Genomic DNA, 20731 nt, shown 5'->3' with positions numbered 1-20731 from the left:
GGTGTCCATGGACGCGGAGAAAGCATTTGATCGGGTGGAGTGGCGGTACTTGTTCGAAGTTTTGGGAAGGTTTGGATTTGGGCCGAGATTTGTGGCATGGGTGCAGTTGCTGTATGTGGCGCCAAGAGCGAGGGTGAGGATGAATGATATGAGCTCATGAAGCTTTGACTTACACAGGGGTACGAGGCAGGGGTGCCCGCTGTCGTCGCTGCTGTTTGCGCTGGCCATAGAGCCGTTGGTAATGGCTCTCGGGGGGTCGGCAGAGTGGAAGGGGATAATGAGGGGACAGAGGGAGCATCGGGTGTCGCTCTCTGCCGATGACCACCTGCTGTATGTTTATGATCCATTGGAGAGTATGGGAAGGATTATGGACCTGTGGGGAGGTTTGGAGGATTCTCGGGATACAAGCTAAATGTAGGGAAAAGCGAGGTATTCCCGGTGAATGAGCTGGCACAGCGGGCTAATTTAGGGGGGGATGCCATTTACGGTAGCGAGTGATAGGTTTAGGTACTTGGGGATTCAGGTAGTGACAGAATGGACGGGGCTCCATAAGTGGAACTTACCGAAGCTGGTGGAGGAGGCCAGGGAGGATCTTAAGAGGTGGGATGCACTGCACTTAACGTTGGTGGGGAGGGTCCAAGTGGTGAGAATGAATATTCTGCCGAGGTTCTTGTTTATCTTTCAGGCTCTCCCGATCTTTATACCAAAGGCCTCTTTTCGGAAAGTGGACACAATCATCTCTGACTTTGTATGGGCGGGGAAGGTGCCGAGTGTGGGGAGGACCCTGCTACAGAGGCAGAGGTAGCAGGAGGGGTTGGCGTTGCTAAACTTGCTTCATTATTATTGGGCGGCGAATGTGGACAAGGTGCGGCGGTGGTGGGAAGGAGAAGGGGTAGAGTGGGTTAGGATGGAGGAGAAATCTTGTAAGGGGTCTAGTTTGAAGGCTATGGTGATGGCAGCATTGCCAATGGCTCCGAGTAGGTATTCAGGGAGCCCAGTGGTGCAGTCCACTGTGAAGATATGAATTCAGCTGAGAAGGCATTTTAGGGTGGAAGGGATGTCGGTGCTAACGCCGCTGTGCAAGAATCATGGGTTTGAGCGGGGGGCGGGGGGGGGGGGGGGGGGGGGGGGGGGGAGATGGACAGTGGAGACAGGAGATGGAGGAAGTGGGGCTGGTCAAGGTGAGGGATTTGTATTTGGAGGAATGATTCGCCAGTCTGGAGGAGCTAAGGGAGAGGGTAGAGCTGCCGAGGGGTAGTGAGTTCCGGTATCTACAGGTTCGGGACTTTGCACAAAAGGTCTGGAAAGGGTTCCCTAGATTGCCGGGATACACCCTGCTGGAGCAACTGCTGCTTCCAGATGTGGAAGGGGAGGGAAGAATTGGGGATATATATAAGTGGCTGGGGGAGCAGGGAGGCGAGCGGGTGGTGAAGATCAAGGCGAAATGGGAAGCGGAGTTTGGAATGGAGATCAATTGGGGAGTATGGAGTGAGGCACTGCGAAGGGTAAACGGGACCTTCTCTTGTGCAAGGTTGAGTCTGATACAGTTCAAGGTGGTGCACAGGGTGCATATGACTCGGGCGAGAATGAGTGGGTTCTTTCAGGGGGTAGCAGATGAGTGTGAGAGGTGTGGGCAGGGGCCAGCGAATCATGCACACATGTTTTGGGGTTGTGAAAAATTGGGATGATTCTGGACAGGAGTATTTGCGGTTTTAGCAAGGATAGTGGAGGAGGGAGTGGACCCGGACCCTTTGGTGGCGATATTTGGGGTTTCAGAGAAGCCGGAGCTCGTGGAGAGAAGGAAGGCCGATGTCATGGCCTTCGCATCTCTGATTGCATGGCGATGAATTTTGCTGGAGTGGCTGTTGGCATCGCCACTGGGGGTAGCAGCATGGTTGGGTGACCTGTACAACTTCCTGTGGTTAGAGAAGATAAAGTATGAGTTAAGGGGCTCAGCAGGGGAGTTCGAGAAAAGGTGGGGGATATTTGTGACCATGTTTGAGGAGCTGTTCGTCATGGGGGCGGGGGTGGTGAAAAGGGAGAAAACCTGTACAAACTGTATAGTCGATTGTTGGGAAGAATGTTTCCCGGGGTGTTTATTTGCTGTAACCTACTTTGATACAAGTTTGAATAAAATGCATGTTTAAAGAAAAAACATTATTATAGCTTTGACGGTAACTATTCTAAGTGAGCTTTTGAAACTCGTCGGTACACCCAAATTTGTACTTTTACAACATAGGTAGATTTTCAGCTTCTGATTTTTGAATGCTTAATGTTCATTTGGTTTTCCTGAAATTTTAAAGTTTCATTCTGAATAGTGTTTCCTCAAATATGTTAGCATAGGGAAAAAATTGCACTTTTGTTAACCAAAATAATGTACGCTCTAATACATTCTATCAATATGATAGAATTTACCCTGCAGTTTGAGGGGGAAGCTGCAATCAGGTGTAACAGTATTACAATTAAATAAGGATAACTAAAAGACATGAGGGAGGAGCTGGCCAGAGCTGATTGGAAAAGGAGCCTAGCAGGGAAGACAGTGGAACAGCAATGGCAGGAGTTTTGGGGGGTTATTAGGGAGGCACAACAGAAATTCATCCCAAGGAGGAGGAAACATGCTAAGGAGAGGACAAGGCACCCATGGCTGGCGAGGGATGTCAAGGACAGCATAAAGGCTAAGGAAAAAGCATACAAAGTGGTGAGGATTAGTGGGAAACCACAGGATTGGGAAGCCTTTAAAAGCGAGCAGAGGACAACTAAAAAAGCAATAAGGGGGAAGATGATGTACGAGTGCAAGCTAGCTAGTAATGTAAAGGAAAATAGGAGGAGATTTTTTCAATATATAAAAGGTCAGAGAGAGGCAAAAATAGACATTGGACCACTAGAAAATGTGGCTGTTGAAGTAATAATAGGAAACAAAGAAATGGCAGACGAACTGAATAGTTACTTTGCATTAGTCTTCACGGTGGAAGACACCAGTGGGATGCCGGAGAACCAGGGGGCAGAGGTGAGTGCAGTGACCATTACTGAGGAGAAGGTTCTGGGGAAACTGAAAGGTCTGAAGGTGGATAAGTCATCTGGACCGGATGGACTACACCCCAAGGTCCTAAAAGAGAGAGCTGAGGAAATTGTGCAGGCATTGGTGGTGATCTTTCAGGAATCGCTGGAGGCAGGAAGGGTCCCAGAGGACTGGAAGGTGGCTAATGTAACACCACTGTTTAAGAAGGGAGGGAGGCAGAAGACGGGAAATTATAGGCCGGTTAGCCTGACTTTGGTCATTGGTAAGGTTTTGGAGTCTGTTATTAAAGATGAGATCGCGAAACACTTGGCAGTGCATGGTAAAATAGGACTGAGTCAGCACGGCTTTGTTAAAGGAAGGTCATGTCTAACAAATCTGTTAGAGTTCTTTGAGGAGGTAACAAGCAAGTTAGACAAAGGAGAATCAGTGGACGTGATTTATTTAGATTTCCAGAAGGCATTTGACACGGAGACTGTTAAATAAGTTAAACGCCCATGGTGTTAAGGGTAAGATCCTGGCATGGATAGGATGGCTAAGTTTGCAGATGATATAAAGATCTGTAGAGGAACAGGTAGTATTGAGGAAGCAAGGGGGCTGCAGAAGGTCTTGGACAAGCTAGGAGAGTGGGCAATGAAGTGGCAAATGAAATACACAAGCTAGGAGAATGGGCAATGAAGGAGCAAATTAAATACAATGTGGAAAAGTGTGAGGTTATGCACTTTGGAAGGAGGAATCTAGGCATAGACTATTTTCTAAATGGGGAAATGCTTCGGAAATCAGAAGCACAAAGGGACTTGGGAGTCCTTGTTCACGATTCTCTTAAGGTTAATATGCATGTTCAGTCGGCAGTTAAGAAGGCAAATGCAATGTTCGCATTCATGTGAAGAGGGCTAGAATACAAGACCAGGGATGTTCTTCTGAGGCTGTACAAGGCTCTGGTTAGACCCCATTTGGAGCATCGTGAGCAGTTTTGGGCCCCGTATCTAAGGAAGGATGTGCTGGCCTTGGAAAGGTCCAGAGGAGGTTCACCAGAATGGTCCCTGGAATGGAGAACTTGTCGTATGAGGAACGTTTGAGGACTCTGGGTCTGTACTCGTTGGAGTTTAGAAGAGTGAGAGGGGATCTTATTGAAACGTACAAGATACTGCGAGCCCTGGATAGAGTGGACGTGGAGAAGACATTTCCACTTGTAGGAAAAATTAGAACCAGAGGACACCATCTCAGATTAAAGGGACGATCCTTTAAAACAGAGATGAGGAGGAATTTTTTCAGCCAGAGGATGGTGAATCTGTGGAACTCTTTGCCGCAGATGGCTGTGGAGGCCAATTCACTGAGTGTCTTTAAGACAGAGATCGAAAGTTTCTTGATTAATAAGTGGATCAGGGGTTATGGGGAGAAGGCAGGAGAATGGGGATGTAAAAATATCAGCCATGATTGAATGGTGGAGCAGACTCGATGGGCCAAGTGGCCTGATTTTGCTCCTATGTTTTATGGTCTTAAGGTCTTATAAGCTGTATACCTATTAATACATCTCAAAATTCCTCAAGGCTTTAAATAAGTATATTTTTTGTGAATATATAGTTGATTACAATTCAATTAAAAAATATATTAACATATATTATTTGGCAAATGAGCACATTTTCATATTATGAATACATCCAACAGTTAGAAGAAAACGGTTGCCATTCCCAGAAATTTGTGTTACAAATTGGTAGCATTTTGATATTATTACTGGCATGGAATTAACCTTGTCCCTTCACTGTTAGTGGGAGAATTCCTGAATAGAAGCCAGCGGCATTATTATTTCAGACAGCTTTTCTTTTTAGACCTTCAGTCAGAATCATGAAACAGCAAGCCCTCTTGGGATATTTATGAGAACACTTAAAATCAATTTTTAACATGAAACTCGTCTTTTTTGTTGCCACTTAGTTTCCCTCCACACATCCAAACATTTTACCTGATAGTCTTCCATCAATCTACTTTTGTGGTTCTAAAATTAGCAATTGTCTTGAATTAGAACCTGTGTTTCATTCAGCCAATCCACCAAACCTGCACATCTTTGGGTTGTGGGGGTGAAACCCACGCAGACATGGGGAGAATGTGCAAACACCACACGGACAGTGACCCAGGGCCGGGATTCGAACCCGGGTCCTCAGCGCCGCGGTCCCAGTGCTAACCACTGCGCCACATGCCGCCCTCATCATCTTTCTTTAAGTTAATTTGGTCAATGCTGCTGCACTTGCGCAGATGTGTGTTTACTACGCAAAAGGATGATTTTATGAAGAGGCATCTCTGACATTGCAGAACTCCCTTATTGGAATGAAGTGTCAGTCTAAGTTATGTCCTCAAGGCTCTGGATTGGAGTTCACACCCTAACTTTCTTTTGAGGCGGGTGTTATCACTGAGCCAGTTTTGCAGACCAGATCTGCTGATTATGTAGTAACATTGAATTTCAGGGGGTAATTAACTCAATGGGTGAGACAGGATTAGGTGGAATGCCTGTTTAACACTCCACAGAACATGATTCTCCATTGACTTCTTCAGAGAGTTAAATACGTGGGGTGTAAAACGAGTGCTGCACACAGTCTAGCCAGATTCTCGTCTGGCTGGTTAGGCTCAAATTAACTGTGTCACAGCTCTTCTTTCACTCGCCAGGAACTTTTAAAACTCTTATTTCTACAATGATGATGGGGACAAAGGAGGAGGTACTCAGAGTGACTAAAATCTTGGTTAAAGTGGTAGTTTTTAATGAAAGCCTTCTCAGAGTAGAAAATAAAGAGTAGAAAAAAATTGAAACAGACATGAAAGTAAATTATTTTTTCAACCATTTCTCTTTCATTCAACTATAATATTTCCTGTTTAATAGATGCAGCAACTGCGTGATATGGAGGAAGTATGTTACGAGAAGGTTCTGATTCAACTGAAGGAAGGGCACCAGGTAAAGTTTACTTTGTAATTTTCCACAAGTTTGCATTCTTAAGATGACAGAGGATTCTGAGGCCATAACATCATGTTTGTTTGTTAGGCAGTTACAGCACAGAAGGAGGCCTTTCGGCCCATCGTGTCTGCACCGGCTCCCAAAAGAGCAACCTAGCTAGTCCCATTCCCCAGTCCTATCTCCATAGCCATCTAAATTCATCACTTTCAAGTATGTACCCAGCTCTCTTTCCTCCTATGGAATCCACCTCCGCCACTCTCCAGGGCAGTGCATTCCCAACCCCAACAACTCTCTGAGTAAAGAAGTTTCTCCTCATCTCACTCCTAGCTCTTTTGCTGACCATCTTGAAATTGTGACCCTAGTCACTGACATACCAAATTGTGGAAATAGAATATCCTCCTTTACCCTGGCAAAATTGTTCATAATTTTGAACACCTCAATAAGGTCGCCTCTTAATCTTCTTTGCTCTAATGAGAACAAGCCCAATTTCTCCAATCTTTCCTTCTATCTAAAATTCCTCATTCCTGGTATCAATCTAGTAAATCTCCTCTGCACTCTCTCCAGATCTTTAACATCCTTCTTTAAATAAGTTGTCCAGAACTGAACACAAAATGTGGTCTGACCAATGATTTGGAGAGGTGCAGCATCACTTCCTTGCTTTTATATTCTATGCCTCTATTTATAAACACAAGGATGCTATAAGCCTTCTTAACAACCGTTTTAACTTGCCTAGCCACCTTCAGAGAATTATGCACTTGAAAGCCGAGGTCCCTCTGCTCCTGTACTCCCCTCAAAGTTGTACCATTGAGTCTATATTGTCTTCACATGTTTCACCTATCAAAATGCATTACCTCACATTTAGCATCATTGAAGTTCATCTGGCAGGTGTCTGCCCATTTGGCCAACTTGTCAGTGACCCTCTCAATTCGCTCAGCATCATCCTCACAATTCACTATTCTCCCTAGCTTAGTATCATCTGCAAATTTAGAGATTTTGCCCTCAGCACCCACTTCTAAATTATTTATATAAATCAGAAAAAGCAAGGGTCCCAACACGGAGCCGTGGGGACCACCACTTTCAACTCGTCTCCAGTCTGAGAAATGCCCATCTATACCCAACCTGTTTCCTATCTCTTAGCCAACTTCTAATCCCTGCTGCCAAGGACCCACCAATATGATTATATGATTCTAGACAACAATTTACACTGATAATTAAAACAGTTCCAAATGGATTTCAGTAGAATAGGTCAGTTTTTTGTACATATTGTTATATTTAATTATATTCATAACATGAATTTTTAAAGTAATATTAAAAATTAATGACAGATGGGTAGAGCAGAGGGCAAAAACGTTCCGGCAACAATTTAAACTATTTTGTTGTGTTCTATTTTGTCTGGTATTATTACAGACATATTTAGGATATGTGACAATTATACTGTCTAAGCACTTTTTAAGCCCTGAGAGGTGCATGAAGTTAACAGACTAGTAAAATGTTCTGAACTAGAGAATTGTTAAATCAACCTATCGTCAACAGTGACGTGTAATGTAACTGCCCTTGCATATAATGAGATGAAGATAACAGTTTATGAAAGGATTATGCTGAAGTACCATCTGTTTTAAAGTGTTTTTATTTTTTTGCTGAGCAGTTTGATCATTGCCATTCATACTGCTGATTTCTACTTCATGCTCTGTAAAGTCCAGAAATAATCAGTGTCAATAAAAAGAATGCAGTCTACAGAGGGATTTTTAAGAGTGGGCAAAAACTTGGCAGCTGGAATATGATGCAGGAAAATGTGAAGTTATACACTTCAGTAGGAAGAATAAAGGTGCTGAATATTATTTAAATGGCAAAAGCGTATAGAAAGCTGCAGCACAAAGAGATTTGGGGATCCTCATGCATAAATCATAAAAAGCTAGTTCAGCAGGTAATAGGGAAGGCAAATGGAGTATAAAAACAGTGAAGTCTTGCTAATACTGTACAGGCATTAGTTAGACCAGATCTAGAATAACTGTGAACATTTTGGTCCCCTTACCTAAGGAAAGATATACTGGTATTGGAGGCAGTCCAGAGAAGGTTCACTTAGAATTCCCCCTATACCAAAACAAGGGTCGATATTCTAAATGGTGAACAGGACTTCTCACTCCCCGACTCCGATGCAAGCTTCAGTGGGTGCTATTCAGGTCAAACTATATTTTCAAGTTATCCCCAGGTATAACCCATACCTTCACCGAAGAATTTTACCTACTTACCCCTCAGTAGCATTGATATCCTGGGTCCTGCATTGCTAAGTAAGTAAAGTAGGCTAATAACCACTGTTTCAGGTTAAAAACTTTAAGTTATTTTATTATTATATCTTTTTTTCTCTTTTTAAAAGATGCAATCACTGTCTTTACAGAAATGTAAAAAGATCTTGCTTCTGGATCCTTCTGGTTGGTTGAAGGGACTTTCAGGCCCAACTTGACAATCAATCTTCTTTTTAAAATCTGGTCTTCTTTAGATATATTCGCTGATGAGCTCGGTTGCTGTGTCCTATCTTTCCCATGTACCGAGTTATGAGAGCTGGCTCTGCCGGCTGTCCCCTTTCTTCAGGTTTTTATATATTTCTCAGTTATCTAATTTTTATGACCTTATTGCAAAGTAACTCTTGATTCTCTTTGATTGTAAAAAGTATCTTTAGTCTAAACATTCATTTTGACATAACCTCATCTCATAGATCTGATTACATTGTGTCCTTTGTGATGTTCAAAATGCTTTGACTTCAAGAGGTGTTACTTTTAATTCCTGTCATTTCTATAGTTTTATTTTCCAATTGTGTCCTCAGCTCATAATTTTGACTTTGATTTTGGCTTTGAATTAAGTTTCTCATAGACTGATAGTCTCCAGTTTTCTTTAATTTACCTGGTATTAGCAAATTTTCACACCTAGAATCTCATCCTTTCTTTCCCAGCTGCTAACTAAGATAGTTACTTTCAATGAAGGTGTGAGCCATTGTTTTTGGCTTCATTCAAAATCCTGTTTGTCTTGTTTGCTTGACCAAGGATATCTGCATTTTACAATCCTTCCCTGGCAGCTGCTGTTAACCCTTTGTGGGATCTTTTCCTGTATCCTATCATGTTTCTCTCAGACCAGATATTGCCAGACTTCCATGTTTCAAATGACACATTTGTCCATATTATGAATTGCAGGAGATATTTTCTTATTAGGAGAGGTTGAGTAGGTTGGGGCCTGGAGGAGACTTTATTGAGACTTAATGGATCCCTCCAGGAGTTTGACAGGATAGATGCTAAGAAGTAATTTACCATTGCAGGAGAACCTAGGACCAGGACACATAATCTCTGAGTAAGGGAGCTCCCGTTTAAGACAAAGATGAAGAGGAATTGCTTCTCTGAGGTTAGGGAATCTGTGGAATTGTTCATCGCATATAGTTGTCGAGGCTGGTTGTTAAGTATGTTCAAGGCTAAGATAGACAGATTTTTAATCAGTAAGGGAATCCAGGATTATGGGGAAAAGGCGGGAAAGTGGAGTTGAAGATTATCATATCAGATCAGTCATGGTCTCATTGAATTTTGGATCAGACTTGATGGGCTGAATGGCCTACTTCTGTTCCTATGTCTGATGATCTGTCTTATGTACAGCTGCAACTACTAGCCATCCTTTCCTTACATCGGGATGGCTTAGTAGCAGTCACATCTGTTCAGCAAAGCAAACTCTTCAGAAGTTGCCTCAGTGCCCTTGCAGTCTCCTCCAGAGGGCCTGCATTCTCAGGAACCCACCTGCCAGCCTCCCTGTATCTAGTCCGGTTAGAATCATACTTTTTAATCAGATCTCCTCTCATCCCTCAATTCTGGTGAATATTGGCTCAGTCGAACCAATCTCTCCTCATAGGACAGGCCCACCAGCCCCGGTATCAGCTTAGTGAACCTCTGCTGCACTCGCTCTCTGGCAAGTATATCCTTTCTTAGGTAGGGAGACCAAAACTGCATACAATACTTCAGGTGTGGTTTCACCAAGGCCCTGTATAACTGCAGAAAGACGTCCCTATTTCTGAACTCAAATCCACTTGCAATGAAGGTCGACATACCATTTGACTTCCTAATTGCTTGCTGTAACTACCCCTCCAGTCTGATTGACTGGTCTTCATGGACACCCAGATCCCTTTGTATATTCGCACCTCCCAATATATCACCATTTAAATAGTACTCTTCCTTTCTTTTTTTCACACCGATGTGTATAATTTCACATTTACCCGGGTTGTACTGCTAACACAAGTGGATTGTAACTTGCTGCTCTTTGTTGGCATTGCTGCCATTATACTTTTGTCCTTTCACTCCATTAATTGACATCATAATCTCTCCTATTGTAAATATTACTCATGGTGAAATAAATATTTTGGACATTTGGAGTGAAATAGCACAGAGGAAGACTTTAATATATTTTAAATATTTTTATATGTAATATATAAATGTAAAATGTCTAAAATGAATCTCTAATTTTGTAGCTCACAAAACAAAAAGATACAAGTTTCACTAATTATCTGTATATAAATATTCAACTTTTAACACGTATTTGATTTTAGTACATACAATTCTTATCCCATTTCTCTTTAGCACTTCACATTGCCTGACATTCTCTGCAGGCTGTTATTCAAAGTTGACCTGTAACAGTGTTCAATTAAAATATTGTTTTATTTTTCATGTTCTCCCATTCTTGGTAGAAATTTGAGTGACAGTAGCGATTGCATGATTTTATTATTTTGTACATTTAATCCTGATCATAGCATTCGTTCGATAAACATTATCTATGTTGCTGTTGTTATGGTAGGTGTACAATATTGTGGATGCTGGCATTTTCTGCAGGGCTGAATGTTGAGACAATTCACGTTTTTTTTTTTGCTTTGTAGGAGGTTGTTACATGATTTGTAAAATAGCGCCAATGGGTTTCCATTGAAAATGTAGAATGATAGGTACTGGAAGCATTGCAGGCATTTGGGATGACAGATGGAGTTTGTCTCTGTCTCTTTTTGTATTGATTTTTCAAGTCACACTGTGAAAAATTTTCAGCTCGGTTTGGCTTTTGGGAAATTAAAACTTGGCTATTCAGTCATTAATTCTGATCCATCTGCTCTAACTAATGAGACAGCTTGTTTCAGCCTTCAGTTTGAATTAACAGTTGCATGTGCAGCTTCATCATCTGTGCATTACCCCCATCCTCTGGAGCTGTTTGCTTAGCTTGGATGCAGATACCTAGAACAATAATATATGAATATGACCTACAAAGTCTTCATTTTCAAGTTCTCTTGTGGCACTTCCTTCAAACAATTGTGGAAATTGAGATGCTGAATTGCTGACAAAAACTCCATCGTGTAATGCAAAGAATGCTGACTAGTTGTGATTTCTTTGGAAGCTGTATTTTAATGTTTTGCATTCTCACGTGAAAACAGTTTTGATAGTAACATTTAAAGCTGAATTTGCACCTTTTGGGTAGTTAAGGTAAGAATATATCATAAGTTAACACTTATGATTTTGAAGTCCCAGTGAACTCTTGGGGTACTGTATTATCTTTCAGGTAAGCAAAATAGCACCAGCAATAATTATGTATAAGTAATTTATAAGCTAACTTTTTGTTGCTGGCTGCGCTTTATCTTTTTTGTAAATGTGTGGATACTGTTGTTTACTTTTTTTAAATTTCCAGATTTTTTTTTTGAAATTCAAATCAAATCTCAAACCGATCGGTGCATAATCAGAGGACAAACTTGAAACTATGTTGCCGCATCAAAAACTTGTGCTTGTTTTGTTGTATAAAAAAGATCATTTGAATTTTTTTTAAAGAATTGATCCGATTGTAGTTTTTTTACAAAAGAATCTGAAAGACCTTGTGAGGTATTTGGGCATTCATTGAATCACTTTAGTTCATTACCAATTAGCTACAAAAATACATTTATACCACATCTTCTGGAAAGATCTGGAGGCAAAGAAATTGAGCACTGTTGTCACCTTCAAAGCCACTAGCAGGGGATATCTTTTCACCGCAGGTGGTGTCAGGTCTTCCCAGAAAATGTGGCATATCTGATGTACCAGCTCTCAGGACAAACACAGATGTGCCTGTACTGCATCTCCCTCATTCATAAAAAGGAGAATTTTCCACGATAAACCCCAAGTCTGGAGAGTCAGTTCCATTGTCTGGCGATATCCTTCATACCCTCCTTCTCCTACTCATGCTCTGGCTCTCCTTGACCATGTCCCCTGGGTGAGGCCTCCTGCTGGAGCTGGGCTTGGTGTCACCTCTTCCTCTCCATTGCATTAGGACTCTGACAAAGGCAACATTAAATCCTGGATCCATTAGTTCTTTTGATTTCTCCCTTGGAAGTGGAATTAAGTTTGCGGCTGGGAAATGGATCTTGTGAGTGGGGCCCAAAGTCAATGATTTCAGTCTTTCCAATATTTAGTTGGGAGGACATTTCTGCTCATTTAATATTGGATGTCAAACAAGCAATTTGATGATGTAGAGGCATTGGAATGTTCGAGTGAAGTGGTGAGGTAGAGATTGGTGTAACTCAGAAAAAGTAATAAGGAACAATCTTCTGTTGAAAATGTTGTAGTGTCTGAACGAGGCACATTGTTACTCATTCACAAATCATGTTGTGAATCTGCACAAGTTGCTGTTTGATTTGTGTGCTCTAGTGTTTGCTTCACGGAAATTACATCTCTTGCTCAACAGCCCCATGATTTTTATGAAGTTGCTGCATTTTCACATTAATTGTCCTTTAAATTTGTCACAGAAGGTTAAATCTCGGCATTATCGGCATAATTACCCCTTTAACAAGCTGGTAATTGTTAATGACTGTTAATTGGCCCCCTTCCACAGGAAGTTAGAGAGAAAATATGGGTGTGGAGTCTCGTTCCGTCAGGTTCTGAATTGTTTTGGATGATTTTTAACCATGTCACATTTAAAAATCTATGTTTTACATTATTTTTCCTTTCATTCTCCTGTTTCCTTTCCTAATCCAGTCTTTCTTTCCTGCTTTATTTCTCTTTCTGTACCTGATTTAACAGTGATTTTACCTTCTTTAATTCACGCCCCCACCCCCCGTCTATTCTTCCTCTGTTTATTTCTCAATCCTTAAATCTCATTGGTTAAAGACTTGTTGGTCATGTTGTTCATCAAGGTCCCCGATACCCTGTTGCATTCCTGGCTGCACCGTTATCACGTTGTGCTTTCGGCATCTCTGTGAACATTTAAAAGAATATGTGAATAGGCAAGACTACTTAATGGGACAGGCCCCAACAAAATATGTTCATTGATTTTCAGAATCTGCAAGGTTCATTTTTGAAAATTAAATTTTTAACTTGTTTCTACAGGCTGCAGCACTGCTGTGCCATTTGACGAGAGCTTTCGCACACTTAATTAAAATCCAGCGATCTTGCTGCAGGTGGCTCATTGGGGAGTCATGAATCCACATTCCATGTGGCAGCGTGACATTGAATAAGTGAAGTGATGCAGATTAGCTCTTATAAATGAATTTATTAAAGGTGTTGATCTAATTATATTTGCAGCTCGTTTAATGGCACGATTTACTCATTTCATTAGACTTTTGCATGCTAGCATTTTGAGCTCTGGACTTGTAACATATCTTTGTTTCGCCACCCATTCTAGTAGGTTAGATTTGTCACCAAACATGGGTTGAAAGACAAGACATGCATTTTTTTGTGTTGTTACTTGGAGCTTGTGATATATTGAATAAACTGTTCTGTTAATAATTTTAAAAAATATTTTTATTCTCCATTTTCACATTTTCTCCCAAATTTGCACCCACAAACAATAAACAATAAGCAGTATTGAATATGTCACTCCCCAAATCAACAACAACAATCCCATCCTCCCACCAACCCCCAAACAACTGCCCGCATGTTAACATAAACAAATAACAAAAAGGAATCAGGAATCACCCATAGTCACCATAAACACATCCAGTCGCCCCCCCCCCCCCCCCGCACGAATGTTCAATGTTATCCAATTCTTGAAAATGCATTGTTGATATTTTTTTAAGCATGCTACTCATCCATGACCAATAAACCGAGGAAGTAATTCTTCCCTTTTGAAGTATTCTTGTAAAAAGAAATATGGGTTGGCCTTCTTAAGATGCTACAATTCTAACCTACAAACCAGCAGTGAACTGATTGCCCTCATTCATGACTTTGAAGAATCCTGCCCACAAAGATCTCGCAATTTCTGTGGTGTGAATTTCACCATTGCTGGTGTTAAGTTTCATTTTGGCACTAGTTACAGAGGATCTCTGGTGACCAGCAACATTGGTGCATCAAGCAGCCAATCCCACTGAAGAATTGTCAGGCACCGCAAACTAGGAAATAAAATGCACTCCTAATCTTTCATTCTTTTATAAATTTTAAAAGAAACAAAATAAAGATTGGGGCATTCACCTGCGATTAGAGTAAAAGCTCAAATGTCATTAAAAAAAACTTTTAAAGAATACATTTTAATGATTCTAAAAATCAATGAAATTTTAAGCACAATGGGGATATTAGCTTTTAGAAATATTTTTTTAAAAAGTTTTGAGTGTCCAATTCATTTTTTCCAATTAAGGGGCAATTTAGCATGGCCAATCCACCTACCCTGCACATCTTTGAGTTGTGGGGGCAAAACCCACGCAAATACAGGGAGAATGTGCAAAGTCCACACGGACAGTGACCCGGGATCGAACCTGGGACCTCGGCGCCATGAGACAGAAGTGCTTTCCACTGCGCCACCGTGCTGCCCCTTAGAAATATTTTTACTAGGTTTTTAACATTCTATACAAAATCTATAAAGTAGCAATCAAAACAACAAACCAAGTATCAACACCCTCAACAAAACAAATCTGACCAAAAACAACTCCCGTCCAAACCTTACAACCCCTCCCCGCTGACAGCTAACAGGGACCAGATCCTTAAAATGCATTATAAATGGACGGCATCTCCGATAGATGCCATCAATCACACCCCTCACCGTGAACTTAATCTTCTCGAGCTGCAAGAACTCCATTGAATCACCCAGCCACGCTGTGGCACTGGGCGGTGCAGCAGAATCCACCGCCGAGCCAACAATAAAACAAAAGCCAAAGCGTCCGTCATCACCCCCGTCCTCTGTTCTGGCTGGTCTGACACCCCAAATATCGATACTAATGGGCTCCAAACCCACATTTAAAATTGCCGATATGGTGGTTAAAAAAAGGTCCCTAAAAACCCACCAACATGGGCAGGACCAGAACATATGCGTATTGTTCGCAGGCCTCCTCGAGCACCGTTCACACCCATCTTCAACCCCCTCAAAAAAGCTATTCATTCTAGTCTTGGTGAGATGCGCTCTGAACTCTCCCTTGAGTTGTATCAAACTTAACCTCACGCAGGATGATGTAGCATTCACCATACGGAGAGACTCACTTCACACCTCCTCTTCCAAAATGGGACCCAGCTCCTCCTCCCATCTAGCCTTTACCTCCTCCACCTACACCCGCTATTCCTCCAAGATCCATCCATATAACCCGGAAGTGCTGCCCTCCTCCGACCCCATACATGAAACAATTCGCTGCAGCAAAGTGGATGGCGGCACCAGTGGGAATGTCGGGAACGCCTGCCGGATCGAATCTCACACCTTAAAGTACCTGAACATATCCATCCCACCAAGGCCTACCTTCTCCCTCAGTTCCTTTCAGAAAGCAAACCGACCCTCCAAAAATAAGTCCTTTATCCACTCCAGTCCCTTACCTTTCCACCCCCCCAAATGTGACATCAATTTCCCCCGGCTGAAACAAGTGGTTCCTACAGATGGGGGAACAACCCCCCCACCCCCCCCTCAAGCTTGAAATGCTGGCGAAACTGCCACCATATCGTGAGCATAGAGATGACCACCAGGCTTGATAAATAATTGGTTGGAGCCCTTGCTGTAGGAAACCGCTTTCATCCTGATGAAGGCCGGCCACCTCTTTGCCAGCTCACTCCCAATGTCCTGGTATATCCACACCGTGTGCCCATCCCAATTGATATTCTGAATCTTCTTTGTCCACTCCAAGACCCGCTCTTTTCATTGGTATTTATGGAAGCAGAAAATAACCGCTCGTGGCGGCTCACTCAGCCTTGGTTTTTGCCTGATCGTCCGATGAGCTATGTTCAATTCCGGAGGGGGAGCACCTCATCCCCATCCACCAACCGAGAAAACAGCTCCGCAAAGTACTGAGTCAGCTTTGATCCCTTCAATCCCTCCGGCAGCCCCACCAACCTCGGGTTTAACTGCCTTGACCTGTTCTCCAGATCTTCCACCTTCAGTCTCAGGCCTTTTTAAAAATCCTCCACCATCGCCATCTCAGCCTGGAACGAGACAAGCTACTTCTCCTGCTCGACAGGGCCTCCTCCATACCCTTCAATGTCTCACCCTGCGCTTTAATCTCTTTTGAGGTCTTCATCACCTGCACCCGAATCGGACCTAGTGCCTCCTCGATAGTGGCTTTGAAGGATTCTCTTATCTCCTTGCCCTGCCCTTCAAATTACCGATCATTTGCTTGCTGAACTTCTTCTGCTCTTCAGCAAAGTGTCGAAAGTAATGAGTGTGGCGGCCATCTTCCCTCCTTCACCTTCCTTCGACAGGCTACCCTCTTGAGCCTTCTTCAAGCTGGGCTTCTTTGTTGACGATTTTGGCATGACTGTCCAGTAAGTTCCCTAAGCCCATAGCAGATGTGTGGTCATGGATCAAAAGGATCAAAAGCAAAGACACAGCAGGAGCCACTTTTTGTGCGTCTTGCTCTTTTTACATGACATCACCAGAAGTCATCATTAGACTTTTAACAAAAATGCAATTAGTATTTTGGTGCTAGAGTGATTGTTCAGCAGTAATTATTGGCATATTAAAAAAACATTTACACTTCATTCATTAGGAATTATCTTTCTTGAGGGAGTATCAGCAAGTTTAATGCATGAAAACTGAAAGTTTATGTTGATTCAAATGATTTCTAAAATTTCTACCGGCAAAGACTTCAAAGGCATATCTGCACACAGAAGATAAGCGTATATTGCACCTTCTGGATTTCCCAGTTGAACTGTGCATATGTGGACTCCAGAGGATGCTGTCAATTTCATAGAGTAATGATGGTGAATGCTGATTTTAGCATGATTACAACTGCAAAATCTGTGCCATTAAATTGTCAAGCTCTATTTGACATGTTAATTTTACCTGAGTATGACAGATTGAATTTCTTTCTGTCCCTCACTCACGTGAGTAGGGAGCACAAGATGAGTAGATGGATAAGTTAATAAGTTTAGTGTTTATAAATGTTACTTTATTCTGAATTATTTGTCTCCAGTTTGTCATGTTATTTGTTGTAATGTTCCAGTACAGCAGAGAAATTAAGAAAGTACTTGGACTTTTATAGGTCTTTCACTACTTGAGGAAGTCACAAAATATTACAAAGACAGTGAAATACTTTTAAATTGCAGTTACTATTGTAGTAAAGTGAGACAAGACAGCTATGCACAGCAACACCCCACAAACAGAAATTAGGTAATTGGTTTTAATGATGTTGGCCTTGACATTAAAAATATTTTTCCTGAATGGTGACGTGGGGTTACTTAAAGACCGCAGTTATTTGTTTTAACGTGACCTAAAATATGGCACCTCTGATATTTTGTACTACCCCAAAATTGTCCTGAGATCTTGGGCTGGATTCTTCGATTCTGGTCCCCGTGTGGGAAATGTGGCGTTTTACGCCAGAGAAAATGGCGCAAAACGGCCACCGGTTCCCCGTTTTACTGGGGCTAGCATGCCGACAGCGTAGTGCACCCGGCTCCAGCTGCCAATACGCCCCTCAGAATTACCGGGTCTGTGGCCGCGCTTGCGCCCGCCGGTGGCCTGCAGCGGCTGCACCATGCTATGTGGCGGAGGCCGTTCGCGGACCCAGCTTGCAAAATAGTGCCCCCCCCCTTTGGCTGGCTCGCGCGCCCCGGGCCACCCCCTAATAAAGTGCCCCTAGCCCCTAATAAAGCCCCCTGCCTGTGGATCGGGTATCCCCGACTGATTCCGCAGCTGCCACGCCGAATTCCCGACAGGATAGGACCACATGCGACCCACACCGTCGGGAACCCAGCTAGTCGGGGGCGGAGCATTAGTGGGCGGGCCACAGGCAATGTCCTGAAGCCTTCGATATGGCGTGCGACACACTCCTAGAGTACGCCGCTTTGGAGTGGGTGGAGCATCGTGAAAGCGGCGCCGTCCCTGATTTGGTCAGGATATCTGATTCGCCGGCCGATCGCGATTTCGGCATCGGTGACTGGAGAATCCAGCCCCTTATCTTCAATTATATGCAGGAGTCTCTGCAGTTGGGTTTTAGGGCATGATCTTCTGTCTCTGAGGCAAGGATGCTACCATTTAGCCAATAACAAGAGTGGGAATGTGGAGTTGAGGTAGAAGATTAGCCATGATAATATTAAATGATGGAGCAAGTTTGAAGGGCCATATTGCTTATGATTTGATTATTTACTCCATGGGTAACGATGCCACTCAGACTATAACACAAAAGCTTTCATACCAAGGAGACTGCACAAAATAGGATGAGGGACACATCCTCAGAAATGGAGTTGCGCTAAGATAATTTTGATTCACCTTCTCTTTGGAGTTCCAGCCTCCTGCAGTTTAGATGGTAGCTTGTAATTAGTAACGTATCATTTTGACATTTCATATAATATTAACTTGTTACCCATTATGAAATGTAAATAAACATCTTTAAATATTTAGAAGCTGTAATAATCCCTTCCGCTGTGAAGTAGAATTATTCTTCATACCATTGCATGTGAAATTTGCTTGCAAGAAGAACAGGAAATGATAAGTCACAAAGCTTCTGCATACTATATCAAATATTATTCAGTTATATTTTGTGTCTTACTGTCAAATTTTTAATAAATAAACTGACACCACAATCCTTCTGTATTATTGCCTTCTGAAGGGCGGCACGGTGGCACAGTGGCTAGCACTGGTGCCTATGGTGCTGAGGACCCGGGTTCAATCCCGATCCTGGTTCACTGTCTTTGTGGAGTTTACACATTCTCTCTGTGTTTGCATGGGTTTCAACCCCACAACCCAAAGATGTGCAGGTTAGGCCGATTGGCCATGCTGAATTGCCCTTTAATTGAAAAAATAATAATAATTGGGTACTTTAAATTTATGCCTTCTAACATGGGCTGTGCAATTTTTCCTAGCTGTATTCATTGGGTGGAATATATCAAATTTCTAAAACTCCTATAAATATTTACTGTTGTCACAATGTGGACCTTGAGACACACTGATTCATTTCATGGATGTCTTTGCGTTTGTGGCACTTCAACACTGCAACAAATATACCATATAAAATGTACAGCTCTGCTTACAACATGTGAGGTTCATGGTTAATGTTATATTTATCCTTTACTGTGTTAAATTGAAATGATCTTAAGATGACAAAATGTGCTCTTTGCATTCATTATCTAACCTCTTCAATTAATCGAACCCGTTGCTTTTGAGGGAAATAATTAAACCAGAAGATACAGCTTGTCATTTAATTACACATCTCTAATGAAGATGAGCAATCATAGAACTGATATTAAGTAAACCAAATGATGGAGAGGAAATCACACTTGGCACCTTTTAAACACTGATTGTTGATGATGAAAAAAATGGGGTACAGATTTTCAACATTTCAAGGATGGATTTTGAGAGGATGTCTTAAACAAGGTTGGAAGACTTGAGGTCAGGAGACAATATTGTCATACATTCAACAAAAAAAAATCTAAAATTGGATCATCGGACAAAAATGAATTGAAGAACAATATTTAAAAATTTGATTTGAAAAGTTAAGACAGGAAACAAGATTACATGAAATAACATATAACCATTTATAAAAATAGTTTGATAATAGGTGCTTGGAAAATAGTGGAACCCTTATGGTTTCCAGGGATGACACAGTATGATTAAGAGATGGCGAACAATCTGAATTACTATTTTTGTATTAAGGATTGGTCACCTGTAAAATGTAGATGAAGTGGAATTCCCAGGTAGGAAAAAATAAATAGCCTGATTTTGGCCAGTATAATGTTGCAGTTTGTAATGATATGTATATAGTCGGGGTAGTGAAGGGTTACTAATTACATCTGTGTAAATCAAACACTAGAGGGCGCTACCACTTCGCTGTATTTAAGCCAGACTCGGAATTCTGGGAGAAGCATAAGGTGAAAGCATAGTGATAGCATAAGAAGATTAGAATAGATTGAGTTAACATGAGGTCAGATCATAGTGTAGTTAGTGACTATTTAGATTATTGAGTACTGCAAGACAGATTCAATATTACTTAATTATTATCTGTAGCACAGTAGAGTGTGCGAATTTCATTTAATTAATAGTATAATAAATTAGTTTTGTTTCAATCTTTTGATTGGTGAATTCTTTGTCAACAACACATCGGATCATTCTGGAAGAAAGGACAAAGAATACAACATATTGCCACGAATAGTACGAATGGTAATATAACACAGTTAACAGCGTTCAGTGTTAATGGAGAAGGTCAGACAGCAACTTGTGGAGCGCACATATGCCCAGTTAAATGTGCAAATTTGAGGGTTTATGTCAAAGAGACCCTCCACAGGATGCACTGAAACAGCTGATGGAATGCTACTTTCCCACTGGATCCCCACTAAAACACCAGACAAATTTAGGATATTGCATTTCGGCAGGAGTGAGTTTATAGTGGTGTGATAAGTGAG

At 41.9% G+C, this 20731-nt stretch overlaps 1 protein-coding gene across 4 annotated transcripts in view; it reads left to right on the top strand.

Annotated features, from left to right (window-relative positions):
• The window catches only part of ascc3 (activating signal cointegrator 1 complex subunit 3), an 813859-nt gene that overhangs the window by 251356 nt on the left and 541772 nt on the right, over positions 1–20731 (top strand). For all 4 annotated transcript variants that reach the window (XM_072499844.1, XM_072499840.1, XM_072499842.1 and 1 more), the window contains exon 13: positions 5886–5957. In XM_072499844.1, coding sequence (XP_072355945.1) covers positions 5886–5957 — 72 coding nt within the window. The remainder of the gene's footprint in view (positions 1–5885; positions 5958–20731) is intronic.

The sequence above is a fragment of the Scyliorhinus torazame genome, chromosome 4 (assembly GCF_047496885.1).
Source record: "Scyliorhinus torazame isolate Kashiwa2021f chromosome 4, sScyTor2.1, whole genome shotgun sequence".
NCBI lineage: Eukaryota > Metazoa > Chordata > Chondrichthyes > Carcharhiniformes > Scyliorhinidae > Scyliorhinus > Scyliorhinus torazame.
This window is presented reverse-complemented; position numbering and strand designations above follow the sequence as displayed.